The 18544-nt window shown below is 40.5% G+C and overlaps 5 protein-coding genes across 5 annotated transcripts; 4 read left to right on the forward strand and 1 right to left on the reverse strand.

Moving 5' to 3' along the window:
• The first annotated feature begins 812 nt into the window (after positions 1–812).
• On the forward strand, positions 813–3566 carry LOC127251350 (wall-associated receptor kinase 2-like). Its single transcript, XM_051275010.1, has 3 exons — positions 813–1813; positions 1891–2067; positions 2148–3566. The coding sequence occupies exons 1-3, from the start codon at positions 895–897 to the stop codon at positions 3395–3397; spliced, it is 2346 nt and encodes a 781-aa protein (XP_051130967.1). The 5' UTR covers positions 813–894; the 3' UTR covers positions 3398–3566.
• A 649-nt stretch (positions 3567–4215) lies between these two features.
• Positions 4216–6349, forward strand: LOC127251340 (mitochondrial succinate-fumarate transporter 1). The gene is made up of 2 exons (XM_051275001.1): positions 4216–4773; positions 5509–6349. The coding sequence occupies exons 1-2, from the start codon at positions 4381–4383 to the stop codon at positions 6043–6045; spliced, it is 930 nt and encodes a 309-aa protein (XP_051130958.1). The 5' UTR covers positions 4216–4380; the 3' UTR covers positions 6046–6349.
• Positions 6350–7024: 675 nt separating this feature from the next.
• Positions 7025–10799, forward strand: LOC127251621 (ERBB-3 BINDING PROTEIN 1). Its single transcript, XM_051275391.1, has 10 exons — positions 7025–7174; positions 7307–7406; positions 7640–7724; positions 7804–7953; positions 8052–8205; positions 9493–9708; positions 9792–9928; positions 10003–10094; positions 10184–10363; positions 10448–10799. The coding sequence occupies exons 2-10, from the start codon at positions 7316–7318 to the stop codon at positions 10510–10512; spliced, it is 1170 nt and encodes a 389-aa protein (XP_051131348.1). The 5' UTR covers positions 7025–7174; positions 7307–7315; the 3' UTR covers positions 10513–10799.
• Positions 10800–11235: 436 nt separating this feature from the next.
• LOC127251620 (pyruvate decarboxylase 1) lies at positions 11236–14067 on the forward strand. The gene is made up of 5 exons (XM_051275390.1): positions 11236–11901; positions 11975–12138; positions 12320–12970; positions 13052–13169; positions 13289–14067. The coding sequence occupies exons 1-5, from the start codon at positions 11371–11373 to the stop codon at positions 13646–13648; spliced, it is 1824 nt and encodes a 607-aa protein (XP_051131347.1). The 5' UTR covers positions 11236–11370; the 3' UTR covers positions 13649–14067.
• Positions 14068–14482: 415 nt separating this feature from the next.
• LOC127252118 (transcription factor bHLH140) lies at positions 14483–18453 on the reverse strand. The gene is made up of 6 exons (XM_051276158.1): positions 18287–18453; positions 18084–18208; positions 16740–17695; positions 15587–16208; positions 15300–15470; positions 14483–15019 (listed from the first exon to the last, which is right to left on the reverse strand). The coding sequence occupies exons 1-6, from the start codon at positions 18327–18329 to the stop codon at positions 14696–14698; spliced, it is 2241 nt and encodes a 746-aa protein (XP_051132115.1). The 5' UTR covers positions 18330–18453; the 3' UTR covers positions 14483–14695.
• Positions 18454–18544: the final 91 nt, after the last annotated feature.

Raw genomic sequence — 18544 nt, forward strand, 5'->3', positions numbered from 1 at the left:
TTTTTGCCTTGTCTGGGATCAAATCTAAACGAACAAACGGTGTTAGACCCATTGACAGGTGGAAATTTTGTTCCAAATATATATATATATAATTTTTCCGAACAGTTAATCATATGAAAATCAAGATTGTGATGCAGTGCACGAGGATTGAAAGAAAAAAAGTTGGGTGAATTCTTATACATTCTGTGACGACCATCAAAGATATGCAGTTCGGATATTGGGCGAGATGAGGTTGGAAATTTCTGAGAAGATGTCGAAACGACGGTAGGAGAGAAAATAGCAAATTGAGAATGGCAGAGTTGACAATAATGTGCCATGACAATTGACAAATCATTTTTTACAGACTTTATACTTGCAATTGCATATCATAAATTTCCACAACCACAAAATTGACATTATATTTTTTTTAAAATAATATTTTGATAATGCTATTTAAAATCAAATTTTATTATTTTCAAAATTTATCTAAAAATTCAAAGGAGGGTGTCGCATTGCAAGTGGGCATGCATAAACTCTGGGTCTACCTAAAAATGTCGTCTAACAGCTAACGTGCACCCATGCGATATTCTCACTACACTCTATTACTATTTACTAAAAGATTCTAGTATAGCAGCAAGTTGACTTAGCAACCTTGAGACAATAGAACATATTTCTCAAATATAGTAAATATTTATTAGAAGCAAACTATAAATAAAAATCCAAAGCATCGTTGATCAAGTCAAGTCAACTTGCAATGGTATGAGTAGCACGTCCTGCTCTCATCAAAGTCGTCTTTCACCAACCCTGATAAAAAATAATGTAGCATTGTTTATTGTACGTTTGCATGCTATCTTGACCTTGATAGTATTTCTTCACAATTTCCTTCACCGGAAAAATCACTGGTGAAGACTAATCATGCTTATCGTCCAGTTCGCCGGAATTTTGTTGGCCGGGATTACCGTAGCCCTGGCAGCCACCAATTCCACCGACACCGCCACCGCCGACACATTCAACATTACGAGGGCTCCAATCATCACCAAGAGGCCCGATTGCCCCAGCAAATGTGGGGATCTCACTGTTCCGTACCCCTTCGGCATCGGCGTTGGCAGCGGCTGCGGGATCGGGGACTGGTTTGAGCTCAATTGCAGCAACGCCTTCGATCCTCCCCGAGCATTAATTGGCAACATTCAGGTCTACGAAATCTCCGACAATCAAATGCGAATCTCCAACGTTGTAGCCAGGAGATGCTACGACCGATCTGGCTCAGTAGTCCTGCACAACACCGCCTCCTCCAGCATCAGCTCCACTCCGTTCAGCTACTCGGAGCTGAATAAATTCACGGTCATCGGCTGTGACGATTTCGCGCTCGTCACCGGCGTTGGCAGCCGGAACTTCACCAGCGGGTGCGTTTCACTCTGCTCGAGAGCCGAGGATGTAATAAACGAATCCTGCTCGGGTATAGGCTGCTGCCAGACGTCCCTGCCGAAAGGATTGAAGTTCTACTTGACCGATCTCAGCAGCTTGAAAAATCACACGCAAGTTTCTTCGTTCGATCCATGTAGCTACGCGTTTCTTGGAGAGAAGGAGAGGTTCGTTTTCCGAGGGGCGACGGATCTATCCGACCCGAATTTCATGCAGCGGGTCCTGACTACAGTTCCCATCGTGCTAGATTGGGCACTTGGCAATTCCACCTGCGCACAGGTTCCGAATTTTTCAGATTACGCCTGCAAGGCTAACAGTGACTGCGTTGATTCGGACACCGGATTGGATGGCTATCGATGCAGCTGTAAGAAAGGTTATGAAGGCAATCCGTACTTAGATCCAGGCTGCACAGGTAACTTTGTACACCAGTGAATCTGAAGATCTGCCTGCCTTGTGTTTGTACTTGTTTAACTAATTTATCATCTGTAGACATCAATGAATGCGCGGATCCAAACCTGCATGACTGCGTAAACGAAAAGATGTGCACCAACCTTCCGGGTGGTTTCAACTGTTCGTGTCCACACGGACACTTCGGGGATGGCAGAAAGAATGGTAAAGGCTGCACCGAACGCAGCTCTCGATTCCCGGTGACTCAGGTGGCATTAGGTAATGTTTCTCTTGAAGATTCCTGAGATTGGGATGATTTGCTTTGGTGTTTGATCCTCTTGTCTTCAATCATCTTGTAGGAATTGGGATTGGGTTTTTGTCGTTGGTGATCGCTGTGAGTTGGCTCTACTTTAGCCTCAAGAAAAGAAAGCTCATAAAGCTCAGGGAGAAATTCTTCCAGCAGAACGGTGGTTTGTTGCTCAAGCAGCAGATCTCTTCCGACGAAGGCCCCATGGAGTCCACAAAAATATTCACGGCAGAAGAGCTGAAAACGGCCACCAACAATTACGCAGACGACAGGATCCTAGGCAGAGGTGGATACGGCACTGTCTACAAGGGGATTCTGCCAGACAATCGAACAGTCGCTATAAAGAAATCCAGGGTAATGGATGAAACTCAAGTCGAACAATTCATCAACGAAGTGGTCATTCTCACACAGGTGAATCACAGAAACGTTGTCAAACTTCTGGGATGCTGTCTAGAGCTAGAAGTCCCTTTATTAGTCTACGAATATGTTTCGAACGGTACACTCTTCGAGCACATCCACAACAGGGCCTTGACTTGGTTAACCTGGGAGAATCGTCTACGGATCGCCTCAGAAGCTGCCGGTGCCCTCTCCTATCTTCACTCAGCAGCTTCAGTCCCTGTCATCCATAGAGATGTGAAATCAGCCAACATCTTGCTGGACGGATACTACACGGCCAAGATATCAGATTTCGGGGCCTCCAGGCAGGTCTCCCTGGATCAAACAGAAGTCACAACGCTGGTTCAGGGGACATTAGGGTACCTGGATCCCGAATACTTCCACACCAGCCAATTAACGGAGAAAAGCGATGTGTACAGCTTCGGAGTGGTGCTTGCTGAGCTGATGACAGGGAAGAGGCCCATTGACATGGATAGGAGCCAGGAGCAGCGGAACCTGACAACCTATTTCATCATGGCTCTGAAAGAGAACAAACTGTTTCAAATCCTGGAGCCACAGGTTGTGAGGGAGGGGTCCCTGGAGCAGCTCCAGGCAACTGCACAGCTCATAAAGAGGTGCTTGAATCTGAATGGCGAAGACAGGCCGACAATGAAGGAGGTGGCCATGGAACTTGAAGGCTTGAGGAAGTTCACCAGGCATCCTTGGGCAAATCAAAATATTCATGAAGAATCGGTGGGGCTGATGAGCGGTGGGGATGGTATGGATCTTTACAGTGCTCCGGTTACAGGGGCCGGGGCTGATCTTTACACTGTTCCCATAAGCAATGGAGATTTCTCCTCAGGACAGTACAGTCTGAACAGCAACAACCCCAGTCAGGTTTTTCCCCATGCCAATAGCCCTCGCTGATGGAACACCTGTTTTTTCATTCTGCAGAATCAATTACTTTTGTTTTCATGTTTACATTGTACCATCAAATGTATCATCTATTGTAAAAAAAACAAAGACAAAAAAAAGATTAAATCCTTTCGGATTTGCTTAATACCAGTTTTTCACAATCCGTGGAGGTCCAGTTACAGCTGCAGATAATGGTAACGGGTATGTTCGTTCTAACTTCTAACATTTCTAAACAGAATTTTTTCGTTACCAAACACCCTATAATATTAATATTATTTTTGATATATCCGAAATACATGCAATATTTTTAAATTAAAAAGTAATTAATTATATTTAATCTATATTCATAACTTATTTCATCTCATCACTCAAAAAAAAAAAAAATTATATAATATTTTTTTTATCAGATCACGTAATTTATAAATTATCATATTTAATACTTTTCATCTAAAATCTTGTACCCAACAGAAGTATTAAATTATTTTTGTGATAATATAAAATTTGATTTTAAATAGTTATTTATATAATATAAATAAATATTTAGTATAATAATTTTAGAATTATAGTATAATTATATATAAAAAAATTATAATATTGTATTTTTCATGAGGAAAAATAGTTTGGACTATCTAAACTAACTCGATATTTAAGAGCAGCTAAAGCATATGGTTTAAGTTCTTTTTGTACCGTTAAGAAATACTCCATGAATAATGAATTAATTTTTTTTATTTTTTATTTAAGTTAAATTGGGTATATGTATTATATATTTTTCTTTTTTATCTACGTGGCAAACGGGGTGGGTTATTAAACCACTGTTGTACCGTAAAAAATTCCTCCATTCCAAAATCGAATTTCTTTTGGTTCTGTGCTCTTGCTGTGTTTTGCCTGAATACCGAAATTACCATCCCATCCCACCTACAAAACTGTACCGGCCCTGAGAGGAGGAGAAGAACCACCCAACTCACCAACCATAGCGTCGCCTTCTCCGCGGGGCCATGGCCGAGAAAAATCAAAAGAATACGAAATCAATTCCGCCGTACATGAAGGCAGCATCCGGATCCCTAGGCGGCATAGTCGAAGCCTGCTGTTTACAACCTATTGACGTCATCAAGACGAGGCTCCAACTCGATCGCTCCGGATCCTACAAAGGGATACTCCACTGCGGCGCCACCATAACCAAGACTGAAGGAGTGCGAGCCTTGTGGAAGGGGCTGACGCCCTTTGCTACTCATTTGACTCTCAAATACACACTCCGTATGGGCTCCAATGCGGTTCTACAATCGGCGTTCAAGGACCCGCAGACTGGAAATCTCAGTCACCACGCAAGGCTTTTCTCGGGGTTTGGTGCCGGCGTGCTCGAAGCTCTTGCTATCGTCACCCCTTTCGAGGTCAGTCCACATATTGTCATTCACGAAAATTCTTCTTGATTGGCTCTCGTGTTCTTGACCAATTGTTGCATATATAAGATTGCTGGTTAACCTAGTATAGTATATTTATATTGACATTAGAACTCTGATCCTCTTGATTTCACCCTTAAATCCTATTGCGCAGACTAAAGAATGAAAAGAAACTGCAATCGTTTGTAAAATTTCCATGTATAAAAAACTAGTGTTTGGAAAGGGATTATATGTTTGTAAAAAGCACTAGTGAAATGTGGAATAGCTGGTTTGGGTAGACATGTTGGCGATTGATACAAGTTCTTAGAAACTGGAACAACTACTTGGTTTTCTAACTTGGATGGCCTTGGCTTGGTTGTAGCTCATCCAATCTAAAGTTGATTTTTGCTAATCACTTTAACTTGGTATTGGGATATGGATTTCTGTTAGATGATCATGATTAAATGATGAAAAGCATTCCTTGTTGTTGATGGATTTTCCTGCCCAATTTCAGGCATTCAGATATGTGTTACAACACTCTCTGTAATTGGTGCTCTCTGGCCTGTTTTTACATAAGCAGTAATATATGCACATAGCCTGCATTGGGAACAATTTATAGACTTAAGTTCTGTTTGTTTCTTTTTGTTCTTGTCTTATTTTTCTTTATGTTTTGTTGCCTAGGTGCAAGCTATGAACCATAGTTCTAGTGGCTATAAAATGAAATTGTTGAACTTCTGTAACATATAGGTAGTGAAAATCAGACTGCAGCAGCAAAGGGGATTGAGTCCTGAGCTTCTAAAGTACAAGGGACCTATTCATTGTGCCGGTATGATCATTCGTGAAGAAGGGCTGCTTGGTTTGTGGGCAGGAGCTGCCCCAACTGTGATGCGCAATGGAACAAACCAGGCCGCTATGTTTACAGCCAAAAATGCATTTGATGGGCTACTGTGGAATAAGCATGAAGGTGATGGGAAAGTGCTCCAGCCTTGGCAGTCGATGATATCTGGATTTCTTGCAGGAACTGTTGGTCCAGTTTGTACTGGTCCATTTGATGTTGTGAAAACAAGGCTCATGGCTCAGAGTCGATCTGGTGGTGAGCTAAAATACACAGGTATGGTTCATGCCATCAAAACAATATATACGGAAGAAGGATTGCGCGCCCTCTGGAAGGGGCTGCTGCCCCGGCTTATGAGAATCCCACCCGGCCAGGCTATTATGTGGGCTGTGGCGGATCAAGTAATTGGCCTGTATGAGAGGAGATACTTGCACAGCATATCTCTGTAGATCACTTCACTCTCTCAGAATCAAAATCTACAAATTTTGTAGCATCATTCTTCATATGAGTAAGGATTGAGTTGTTAGAAAGCCCTCTGCCTTCTCCATCCATTGATTATCTCTATCTTAGACTTCTCATATGCGAATTTGTGCTTCTCATTGATATGTTGTATCCAGAACCGTGATAGTAAGGGTAATAATTCCATGGATCGATGTGTTGTTCATGGACCCTTGTGCAGACAAATCCATTGGAAATTTTTTGTTCCAGATTCTTGCGGAAAGCAACCTGTTAGTTATTGGGATTATTTGTTAAGGTTTGGATTTTTTTGTTGCTATTTTTTTTTGGCTGCTGATTTAAATAGCCAACAGTTAATGAGTTCATAATTTTTTAAATAAGCTATAACTTCTAATTTTTAGTTCTCTTAAAAAAACAATTAAGCAAATATATATTTATTATTTACTTATAAAATTGATTTATATTAATCATTTATATATTATTTTTAGTATTCATATTAAGTATATCATAATATATGTTTAAATTTTATTTTTAATTAAATATATATTATGCGGTAGTTTAATTATCAATCAAATATACACTTTTTAACCATGCATAACAAAACAAATCTTAGTTGTTCGAGTAAAGTCCCCAGCCGCCTGACTTAGGCCCAAACAAATGGGCCATATAACGGGTTGGAACCAAAATGATGAAGTTAATCAAATGAGTTCTATTATTGTAGGTTAGGTCCAGTGTGATCTGGGCTGATGGTCCAAACCGACCAAGCCAGTGGGCTAATGCTACCTAATATTACAAGACATCCGTTTTTATTTTGAACATTTCTGATTAGATTAATTTTAATTATGTACTTTTACACTGGAAAAAATCATTTATCATCGTGATCAGCAGCCAGCTCAGCTTGCAACAAATAATAAACAAAAATAATTAAAAAAAATTGTAGGAGCGGCTCAGCGGCCTACTCATCCGAAACCCTAAGCTCAATCCAACGCACACTATACACAAATAGTAGCATTATATAAAGCACGCTGCACTCGTCGCCGCCGACTTCAATCTTAACCTTATTCTCTCCTCGTCATCTCTCTATTGGCTTAAACCCTAATCGCCTAGCATTACTGAATTTTCGTGCGTTTTTCATTTCGTTTGGTCTCAATTGTGTATATCATGATTTGTTGCTGATTTTCAGTTTTAAAATCTTGTGCTTGCCACTATGCGATTAACGGGTGATTGTTTTTTTGTTGATTATTATTATTGAAGGTTGGGAAAATGTCCGACGAAGAAAGGGAGGAACGGGAGTTGGATCTCACCTCCCCCGAAGTTGTCACAAAATACAAATCCGCTGCTGAAATTGTTAACAGTATGTTCCCTTCTTTATTTTCCATTTATATATACATGTGTGTGTGTATGCGTGTAATTCTGTGCCATTGTGTACTTCGTTACCGAAACTTGTAGGGATTTTTATCGGTATAATGATTGGTGTTTTATAGGATTTAACGTTCTCGTTTGGATTTATTGTTTGGTGATGCGGACTTTACCATTTATTTAATGCTTCGATTAATATGGTTAGATGTTTTTGTCGAATGGGTGCAGAGGCGCTGCAATTAGTTTTGTCTCAGTGCAAACCAAAGTCGAAGATTGTTGACATTTGTGAAAAGGGGGATGCTTTTATCAGGGAGTAAGTCTCTGCCGTATCTCACTTAACTTATTCTGTTATTTATAGTCATTGCTCAATTTGTATTATGCTTTTGGACTAGACAAACTGGGAACATGTACAAGAATGTGAAGAAGAAGATAGAAAGGGGTGTTGCCTTCCCAACTTGTATCTCAGTGAACAATACCGTCTGTCACTTTTCGCCATTGGCCAGTGATGAGGCTGTGTTGGAAGATGGAGATATTGTGAAAATGTGAGCTTTGCTATTCTTTTCTGCAAATATATTAATTAAAAAATTTACTCTTTACACCCATCGTTTTGGAATTTGGGAGTAATTTATTTTATCTGCAGTGATATGGGGTGTCACATAGATGGCTTTATTGCTGTAGTTGCTCATACGCAAGTGCTTCAGCAAGGGCCAGTAACTGGAAGAGCAGCTGATGTTATTGCTGCAGCAAATACGGCTGCTGAGGTTGCTTTGAGGCTTGTGAGGCCAGGGAAAAAGGTACGTACAAGGGTTGCGCTTCTATCATATTGTTCTTAATCAATTATAATCAAGGTCATAGTTGGAAGCTAAGTCATATTATTGCATTGAATACGTTTGTCTTGTCTTTAGTGAGTGATTACCTGCATGGATCCTCTAAATGATGAATGTATTTAAGAAGCTATGGGTGAAAATCCAAGTGATGCTATTGTCATAGTTACTCTGATGGAGGAATTTTGTTGTTGCAACTTAATTATTGCCATTTTTACTTCTTGCTAATCATTAATTTAATAAATTGGATCAAACTTCCAAGCTAGAACTTTGAGAAAGACATTTAGCTGCATATAAAACATGGAGGCAACTTTGCCGAGGTGATTGAGAACTTGTTAATCCCCTCTTTTCCCTGTTGCCTATAAGGAAATTGCCTGGTTGAATGTAGTGGATGGTGAAGAACTGTCTCCATCACTTTCTACTGTGCTGATATTAGACTAGCTAGAAATACCTTATTGATTTATTCAGTTGTGTATCTTATAGCTGTTATTTGAAAAAGTGCCAGTCCTAGTTACTTTTAAGGGAGTACATGATTCTCTACATGATGATATTATTATTGAGTGATGGATCTTGTATCCAGTGAATTTTCATTTTAGTCATAGTTACACTGATAGAGAAGCATCATGTTCTCCTAAAGTTGTCTTTTGGTGGTGTATGAGAACAGTTAACTGTTTTGTGAGGTTCTTTATTATTGGTAATGATTTTAAAACTTGTATACAGGTCTACTGCTAGGTTTATCACTTTCTTAGTCATTAATGGAATTGGAACAGCTAGATATTATTTGTAGATATCTCTGCAACAATATAGTAAGACAACTTAGATTATGATGCTAACTGCATGCATTTTAATTTGGAAAACAATATTGTATATGTAGCTAGCGCATTCTTTGTAATTGAATGTTCTGTGGTTTCATGATCCCTTTTTCTATTTTGGTATCTGTTACAATGGCAACTTTGCCGAGGTGATCAAATTTTCTGTTGGTTTCCTCTTTTCCCTGTTGCCAATATTATTACAGGCTGTATGACATTTGACCTGTATGGCTGATCAATCTGTCGGTCCTGCATATTGTTATTGCCAAAATAAAAGTCTAGTGCAAACAAATGCATCTGGAGTGTGGTGCTAACTTAAAGTTTCTTGGTGCTAAATGGGCAGCTACAAAGTTTTTGTAATTCACACATCTACAAAATACCATTTAATTTATTGATTTAGGCATTGATGAGGTCTCTATTAACTTCCCATTTTCCTCCATCTTCGTAGAATAAAGACGTCACCGAGGCAATTCAGAAAGTTGCAGCTGCTTACGACTGCAAGATTGTTGAAGGAGTACTAAGTCATCAAATGAAGCAATTTGTAATTGATGGAAACAAGGTTGTGCTAAGTGTCTCAAGCCCTGATACTAGAGTGGATGAAGCAGAATTTGAGGAGAATGAGGTGTATTCTGTTGACATTGTCACCAGTACTGGTGAAGGAAAGGTAATGGTTTTAGTGGATATTAATGGTACATATGACTGTTTAACCAATATTAATATACTAAAATCTTTTTATGTAACTTGCAGCCAAAATTATTAGATGAGAAACAAACAACTATTTATAAAAGAGCTGTTGATAAGAACTATCACCTCAAGATGAAAGCATCTCGGTTTATTTTTAGTGAGATAAGCCAAAACTTCCCCATCATGCCATTCACTGCAAGGTTTGTTGGTCTATGCTATTTGCTGCAACTAGATTCTAAATGTTTCAAATGAGGATTAATTTTTAATATTACAGGGCTTTGGACGAAAAGAGAGGTCGTCTGGGCCTTTTAGAGTGTGTGAACCATGAACTTTTACAGCCCTATCCCGTACTTCATGAGAAGCCAGGTAGGTTGTGAACTTGTGATGGCTAAAATTGAGCCGTGGCTACTTATCATGTATGACTAATGAATGCTGCATAAATGCTTGTATGGCAGGTGACTTGGTTGCGCATATCAAGTTCACTGTTTTGCTTATGCCAAATGGCTCGGATAGGATCACATCCCATCCTCTTCAGGAGCTGCAACCTACTAAAACTATTGAGGATCCGGAGATTAAAGCATGGTTAGCATTGGCCACAAAGACAAAAAAGAAGGGCGGAGGGAAAAAGAAGAAGGGTGAGAACTTTTATACATGATTTGCATATATGTTGGTGATTGGATTCCTGTTTTCCATTGTAAAATGCCATTTGATACACACAGGTAAGAAAGAAGACAAAGTTGAAGGTGCAGCAGCAGAGCCAGAGCCTATGGATGCAAAAGAATGAGGAGTTTCTCTTGTTTCTTGGCAGTCTTAGTCGTGTATCATGCATGTTAAAGAAAGAAATTTTGGCCGCTTGGTTGTATCGTGTTCGCTGCTGCTGCTTTGAGACATGAAAATTGTTAACCGGTGTGGTGTGTCGTACTTTGTTCACTGACTGCTCTTTTGCTGCCATTTATGTATACATTTTTCTTTCTATTTAGATAGATAGAATGATTAATAAATGTAAACAATATTGGTTTGTTGTCTCTCTGTCAGCCATTTTCAATGTAACAATATTGGTGTGTTGGGATATTTTTCAAGAACCCGCCAGATTCCGATTCCGATTCCTATTCCCATCACATGACAATGACCCCTCAAGAATCCTCCTGTTGCCTGTTTGTGCTGTGCTAAGAATTTAATCAATGGCTGGAGGTGAGTTTAGTGTAAGACTTTGTATATGCAATGTAAAGAATCCATCTCCCTACCCTAATTAATGACAACATCAAATTGCCCTTGTCTTCCTCCTATGCTACTTTTCCTCCACATAGTAAATAAATCACGAGGTTTGTGTTGTGCTGTCTCGAAAGTTCTCGTGTATTGCCCGCAGCCAGCCAGCCATTAGTTTTGAAATAATTAATATTTAAAATATTCACTAATCATCATCCTGGCCCGCCTGCGTCTACGTGTACAGTCCACCGCCTGTGGACTGAACGGGAACGCCCTGTATGTTTACTGTCTGTCTGTCCAACCCCAGAATTCAGAATTCAATTCTCCTCCTCCACCAGCACTAAAGCTCACCATATCGTATAAAATACTAATATATATACTACCACCGCCTGTTGTCCCTGTCCTGACTGATCCCATCGCCATCAACCCGATCGAAATGAACACCAAGATAGGCTCTGCTCCCTTGGAATGCTCCAGCCCCGCTACATGTGACGCCGTTGCCAGTCTTCCCTCCAACGGCGCCGTTTCAACCATCCAATGCTCCTCCCTGCCTTTCAACTCCGCCGACGCCACGCTCGGTCGCCACTTGGCTCGCCGCCTCGTGCAAATTGGCGTCACCGACGTCTTTTCAGTTCCAGGAGATTTTAATTTGACGCTGCTGGACCATCTACTGGCTGAGCCTGGTCTTAACTTAGTCGGTTGTTGTAACGAGCTCAACGCCGGGTACGCCGCCGACGGCTACGCCAGGGCTCGTGGAGTTGGTGCCTGCGTCGTCACGTTTACTGTAGGTGGATTGAGTATTCTCAACGCGATCGCCGGCGCCTACAGCGAAAATCTGCCGGTGATATGTATTGTTGGGGGCCCCAACTCCAACGATTATGGTACTAACAGGATCCTACACCACACTATCGGCCTGCCGGATTTCAGCCAGGAGCTCCGTTGCTTCCAGACTGTTACCTGCTATCAGGCATGTGCATCCATTTCATGCATTTTCCTTTTATTCACTAGTTTTCTAACGATATTTTTTACGATTTCATTAGGCGGTGGTGAATAACCTGGAGGACGCACACGAGCTGATGGATACGGCGATATCGACGGCGCTAAAGGAGAGCAAGCCTGTGTATATAAGCGTGAGCTGTAACCTTCCGGGAATTCCACATCCGACCTTCAGCCGCGAGCCTGTTCCGTTTTCGCTCTCCCCCAAGTAAGCTCAAGCTTCAATACATAAACTTGCGTTTTTGTTTTCAAATGTGGAAGAGATCATGCTAGAATCTGATACTTTATAATCTTTTAAATTGTTGTAAACTAGTAATCGAACCCTACTCGATTTGAATAGCAGAACCCGTTTTACGAAAATAAATATAACGAATGTTTCGTGATTGTAGATTGAGCAATCAGATGGGTCTAGAAGTTGCAGTTGAGACAGCAGTTGATTTCTTGAACAAGGCTGTGAAGCCAGTAATGGTGGGAGGGCCTAAACTGCGTGTTGCAACAGCGTGCAGCGCATTTGTTGAACTGGCAGATGCTTGTGGCTATGCCCTTGCAGTAATGCCATCTGCAAAGGGGCTAGTGCCAGAACACCACCCCCATTTCATCGGGACCTACTGGGGGGCTGTTAGCACCGCCTTCTGTGCTGAAATTGTGGAGTCTGCTGATGCTTATCTCTTTGCTGGACCCATATTCAACGACTACAGCTCTGTAGGCTACTCTCTGCTGCTCAAGAAGGAGAAGGCAATCATCGTGCAGCCTGACCGTGTGGTCATCGGTAATGGGCCGGCATTTGGATGCATTCTGATGAAAGATTTCTTGTCCGCCCTTGCTAAAAGGCTCAAGCGCAACACAACTGCATATGAGAACTACCATAGGATTTATGTTTCAGACGGGCAGCCATTGAAAGGTGATCCTAAGGAATTACTGAGGGTAAATGTTCTTTTCCAGCACATCCAAAAGATGTTATCTGGAGACACGGCCATTATTGCTGAGACCGGAGACTCTTGGTTTAATTGCCAGAAACTGAAATTACCAGCTGGATGTGGGTGAGTGATGGTGTTATACAACTGTTCTTGATGATGGCTTGGGCAATATCATATTCACTCAATGCCAAATCTGCTCTGTAGGTATGAATTCCAGATGCAATATGGATCAATTGGCTGGTCAGTTGGTGCAACTCTGGGTTATGCGCAGGGTGTTCCGGAGAAGCGAGTGATTGCTTGCATTGGAGACGGTAGCTTTCAGGTATAATACCTTTACAATTTTTTGCTGTCTGTTATCCATGTAGAATCTAGTAGCTGGTTGATGTTATTGCCCATTAATGTGATAAGTTGTTTACTACCTACATTGGCGAACATATGTAGGTAACAGCTCAGGATGTGTCAACGATGATCCGGTATGCCCAGAAGAGCATCATATTCCTGATAAACAACGGCGGATACACCATTGAGGTGGAGATCCACGATGGGCCGTATAATGTGATAAAGAACTGGAACTACACAGCCTTTGTCGATGCAATCAATAACGGTGAAGGCAACTGCTGGACTACTAAGGTCCGATGTGAAGAAGAACTGATCAATGCAATAGCGACAGCAACCGGAGAGAAGAAGGATTGCTTGTGTTTCATAGAAGTGATTGTGCACAAAGATGACACGAGCAAAGAGCTTCTTGAATGGGGCTCCAGGGTATCTGCTGCTAATAGCCGCCCCCCAAACCCTCAGTAGGTATGGCATGTACATACTCTACTGAAACGATAATATATAATTAGTTCCAATTTTGTTATTGTCTCCTACATCAGAACAGATCAATCTTCAGGCAACATACCATCTGTGTATACCAGACTAGAAATAATTCTGTATGGGATATGTTGCCGTGTTAGATATTTCATATCCTGGCTTTAGAAGGCATAATAATGGTGGGGCAGTCCCAAGTTCCATAAAAGCTGCTTTTTAATTTTCTTCTGATGTATAATCCATCCACCAGAAAGACAAGATGAAGGGCAGACAGACGGACCGAGTGTTAGGTTAGGTTTGTGGTGGCTAATGGAGCTTTCGCTGGTGCAAATTAGACTAGTGAATAATTATCACTCCATGTAATTTATAATTTATTACCAATCATGAAAAAGTAATTGCTTCCAGCTGCACTACAGTGTAAAGCTGCTTGTGTAACTGCGCCATTTTTGTCCGTCCAGCAGCATCTATTCAAGTTTGGCACGACCAGACCCACTTAGTGAGTATCTACCGACAAGTGTAAAGCTATAATTAGAACATGATATTAGTCCCCCCAAAAAGCTATAATTAATAAACCAGCCAACCGGGCAACTATTTTCTATTCCATATGCTGGCTGATGGTAAAGGACTTAACTTTCTATTGATTCTAACAAGAATTTTATCATATTCATCAAACTCATTTTAGTGCTTCATGAAGTTTCCAAATAATCACGAATCTTCTGAATAGTAGTTATTATTATTTCGCTAAGTAAAGATCATTTGAGCAAAAAGAGTCATTATTCCAACGCACAAGTATAGTTATGGCACCAAATGATTGCCCAGATTAAATTTAATTCAAAAGTGGATCATTTTAGGTCAACCCTGAATTCCTATTGTCAGCCCGATATTTTAGAAACAAAAACAGGCGGGCAGGCATCAACTAACGTGCCTTATCTTTGTCCATTGTTGGCAACCACTTCCAAACAAGGGAACAAAATCTTAGGATTATGTACCTCAAACCTGGACACTAAGGAAGACTAAGGAGCATACTGGTAAGAAACCTTAGCATGCGACACCTTCTGCGGAAACAAGATGACCATTTTTCAGCATATCAGGAGGAAACTGGGCTTGACAAGCGCTGATATGTGATTTCAGGCGAGGTATGTTTGGATGTACACTTCGACAACGATGGCACCGCAGCTCCATTTTCAGGAACTTATCATCTTTCAATGTAATAGTCCCCACATTCTCAAGTTCCTTTATCACGTCGACTGAATCCAGGAAAAATGGAGTATTGAATGAATTCCAATGCTTCTTATTCTTCAGATGAATGGAGTCGAAATCCTGGCTAATCACATGAAGATGCAATTGTCGCATAGAAGGAACCTGGAAAGAGCATAGTCATAAATGAGACAGGTTCAATGCTGCATTGTAACATACTGTTAAGGTGACATAGTACAACCTAGTACAATATACTTCTGCTACCCAAGATAGTTCAAGAACTCTTTGATTAGAAATACAATTTCAAAATGCTTCACATCCTACAAGGATACTTCATCTCTAAGTTATTACAATTATCTCAGTAGCTTTAAATGTGCCATAACCCAAGCAGCACAGCATTGTTTCCATGAATGGTTACGACAGTGAGAAAGCTATCAGAACTTACTGAGTGGTATCCAAGGCGGAATAACAAAGATTTATTTTCACTGAGGAACTTCTCAGCCCATTTCAAGCCAACCGAATGCATCGACTTCAATAATGAGATGTGCTCTCTGCGCACATCTGAAATGGTGTCAAGACCATCTGCCCGTGCTAAGACCAAGAGGTGGTGTTGTGCCTGCAGTAAGAAGGAGATGAAAACATTCCAAACAAATATTTTTCCTAGTTAACTTTATTATCCTTTTATCTCTTGTGTGTGTATGTAAGTGTTGAGAGAGAGAGAGAGAGAGAGACCTTTGGATAAGCATCAGTAATCACTAAAACATCATCCAACAAGTCAAGTACAACATTCTCATGCTTTTGAGGATGCATAGCAATAATGTGAAGAGCTTGAGCCCATGAAGCCCATGTGTTGGATATACGGGTTTTCTCATCCTTGATTTTATTCAAACCAGTGGAGCTGCTGTCGCCAAGTCTGAGGTCATCTTGGGAACCCTTATATTTTTTGTTCTTTTCGATTTCATGAGTTGCTTCCCGTTTGGTCCTTGGATCATCTTTCAAAGGGATTACCTCTTGGATCTCTCCAGCATTAAACGGCCCTTCACTGTTGTTAGATCTCAAAATAGAAATAAATGCTTCAAACAGTGATGAGTAAGCTTCGCGAAGTATCTTGCAGCCCTGATTGTAGTCACCTTTAAGGCAGTTGGGTCTCATGGGGTTCATATTTGGTCCAAGAACATGAATGACATGAGTCACACCTTCCCTGGAAAACAATGGAGAAGATGAAGGAAGTGGTACAGTCACTGATTTCCCTGGACTAAGAGAGACAGCTCTTTCCTTAGTTGCAGTTGCTAGTGCAGAACCTCCGGCATTGAAGATAGCTGAATTTACACCGCCCCCTCCAGGTTTTAAACGCCTGCGCAAAGTTTAACATGTGATTATTATTGGAAAATTGAATCACAGTGGTCAGACGATAAAATATTCGCATTCTCACCATCATGCTCAACAACTAAAACCATACACGTATCAGATGACATAGCACTGTGAACATGAAAACTTAGCAACACCATGATGCTCTGAATAATTGTGCTTCAGCATTGATTTCCAATTAAAGCCACTCTATTCAGTCATGGCATAAATGCTTGAGTATACTGAATAACAAATGGCAACTAATGTGGAACATAGCACAGTACATTATTTTCAAGGTTGTAATACATGTTATTTCCCCGAGAGATGATGTTCTAGATTCAATGCCCTCTTAAAAATGTGTTTCTATCTCCTCTCGAGATTTATTTTATCCATCCAGATTCATCACTTATATTCATTAAGTCCTTTAGGTTCTCACCTCTATAATATCAGGTCAGACATAATTGTGATCTTCTTAGTACACATGCTTAACCATTTGCTTATCATTATTCAATCTAGCATGAAAAATTCACAAACTTACCAGTTGGAAGCATTTGCAATGACATTGCATTGTAAACCTCCTTGAGAGCGAAGTTGCGTTATATCTCCAACAAATGTAAAAAATTTGCTTGGGTCAATTCTCTTCTGTGCAGCTTTAGTCTTTACAATGGACAAGACTTTAGATCCACGTGACAGATCTACTAGAACAAGTCTAGCCTTTCCTATCAATCTTATAAATTTCTCAACTGTTTCAACAATAATGCTAGATGCCTTATCAAGATCAAACTGAAAGTCTGCAGTAGAAATAGATGGAAATGCCAGAGTGGGAATATCGTTTGCATCAATGGCACCAGAAGCAGAGACTAGGGTGGAGTTACCACCTTTTTTTAATCTCTCAGAAGCATCGCTTGATGAATGAGAATTCTCTTTCGTCTGAAGGCTGGGACCATTCTCTATAGATATTTTGTCAGGTCTAAATTTCTGACCGACAGTTGGCTCAGACTCTGGATTTCCTGAAGGATCTACTTTTTTGAAAAACTTCAAAATGCCTTGCTGTGTTTTGGCAGTTGAATTCTTCTGACCATAACAACCAGAAGGAAGAGAATCTAATGAGCCAAACGAACCATACAACTTGATTGCTTGTTCGACATCTTTCTCATCTTGACAAAATGTAATCCTATAGAACCCTTCACTCAGTTTAGGGTGTTCCTTCTTTGAGTTCATCTGATTCACTACAGCAGCAGCTCTTCCGCCTTGTAAGTTGCCCTCATGTCCAGTTCGCTTCACGGAACGTGAAATACAGAGCTTGGGAGGAAGATCAAGAACCACAGCATGCTTTTCAGTTTGTGAGTCACCAAGGTTCAGAAAGTCCACTCGCTGATCTCTATCAATGTTACATCTATCTATAAGTACACTCTTTCCATCCTTTAAAGATGCAGCTGCAACTGACAGACACTGGGCTTTTGTCCCAGCCTTACCGCCGTTATTAGCAGTGTCCTAAAGTAGAATATAGACCAAAAGGATTTAGTGAACAATAGAATATTCACAATCATATACAAGGTGTAGCATTTTCAGCAACACTCCTAATATAGTACGAAGATGACATAAATTCCGACAAAGTGTATGCTCCATGAAAGCACAGAGTACGCACCACCAAACTACTTAATACCCACAAAGTGTAACAAAATACTTCGGTCACAAACGTAGAGTGCAATGCTTTCGTTATAAAATATTTAATCAAACAACAAAAGTTGAACATCTCGAGAAGGACTAAGCCTGGAGCAGTAAACCGCGCAAGAAACATCTGCAAGTATCCATTTTTACAGATATTCGTTTGAAGCTCCCTATTTGAGCAAATAATAACAGATGGTAATATAAGTGAAACCTGGCAGACACGAGCCCACGGACGGGAAGAAAGCTTCATAACTTCATCACAAAAGGTAGATTTTCCACTTCCCGGCAGTCCTACCAGCATTAGAACAATTGGCTTGCTTCCTTCCTTTTCTTCTCCTTCTCGAAGGAAAATCACTTATTAGAGTTCACTTTCAGAAATATTAACAAAATTAAGCTAACTAAGCACATTCGAACCTGAAGACGGAATTTTTTCAGGATCAATTTCCATGGGCTCCATTGTTGATCAAGGGATTGCAACGGAGGCGTTTCTCTCCAGGCCTTCAACTCGCCGCCAACTCTGCCACGAACAAACACGTTTTCTTTAAAGCGTGGGTTATTATTATAATAATCAGGATCTGTTCATACTGAAATGCCTTGATATTTTGATTTTGTGAAGTGCTATAGTGAAAATATGAAATAATATTATTAACAGTTTAAGATTAATACTTATAG

Source organism: Andrographis paniculata, unplaced genomic scaffold (genome assembly GCF_009805555.1).
Source record: "Andrographis paniculata isolate CXL003 unplaced genomic scaffold, ASM980555v1 Contig45END, whole genome shotgun sequence".
Classification (NCBI taxonomy): Eukaryota; Viridiplantae; Streptophyta; class Magnoliopsida; order Lamiales; family Acanthaceae; genus Andrographis; species Andrographis paniculata.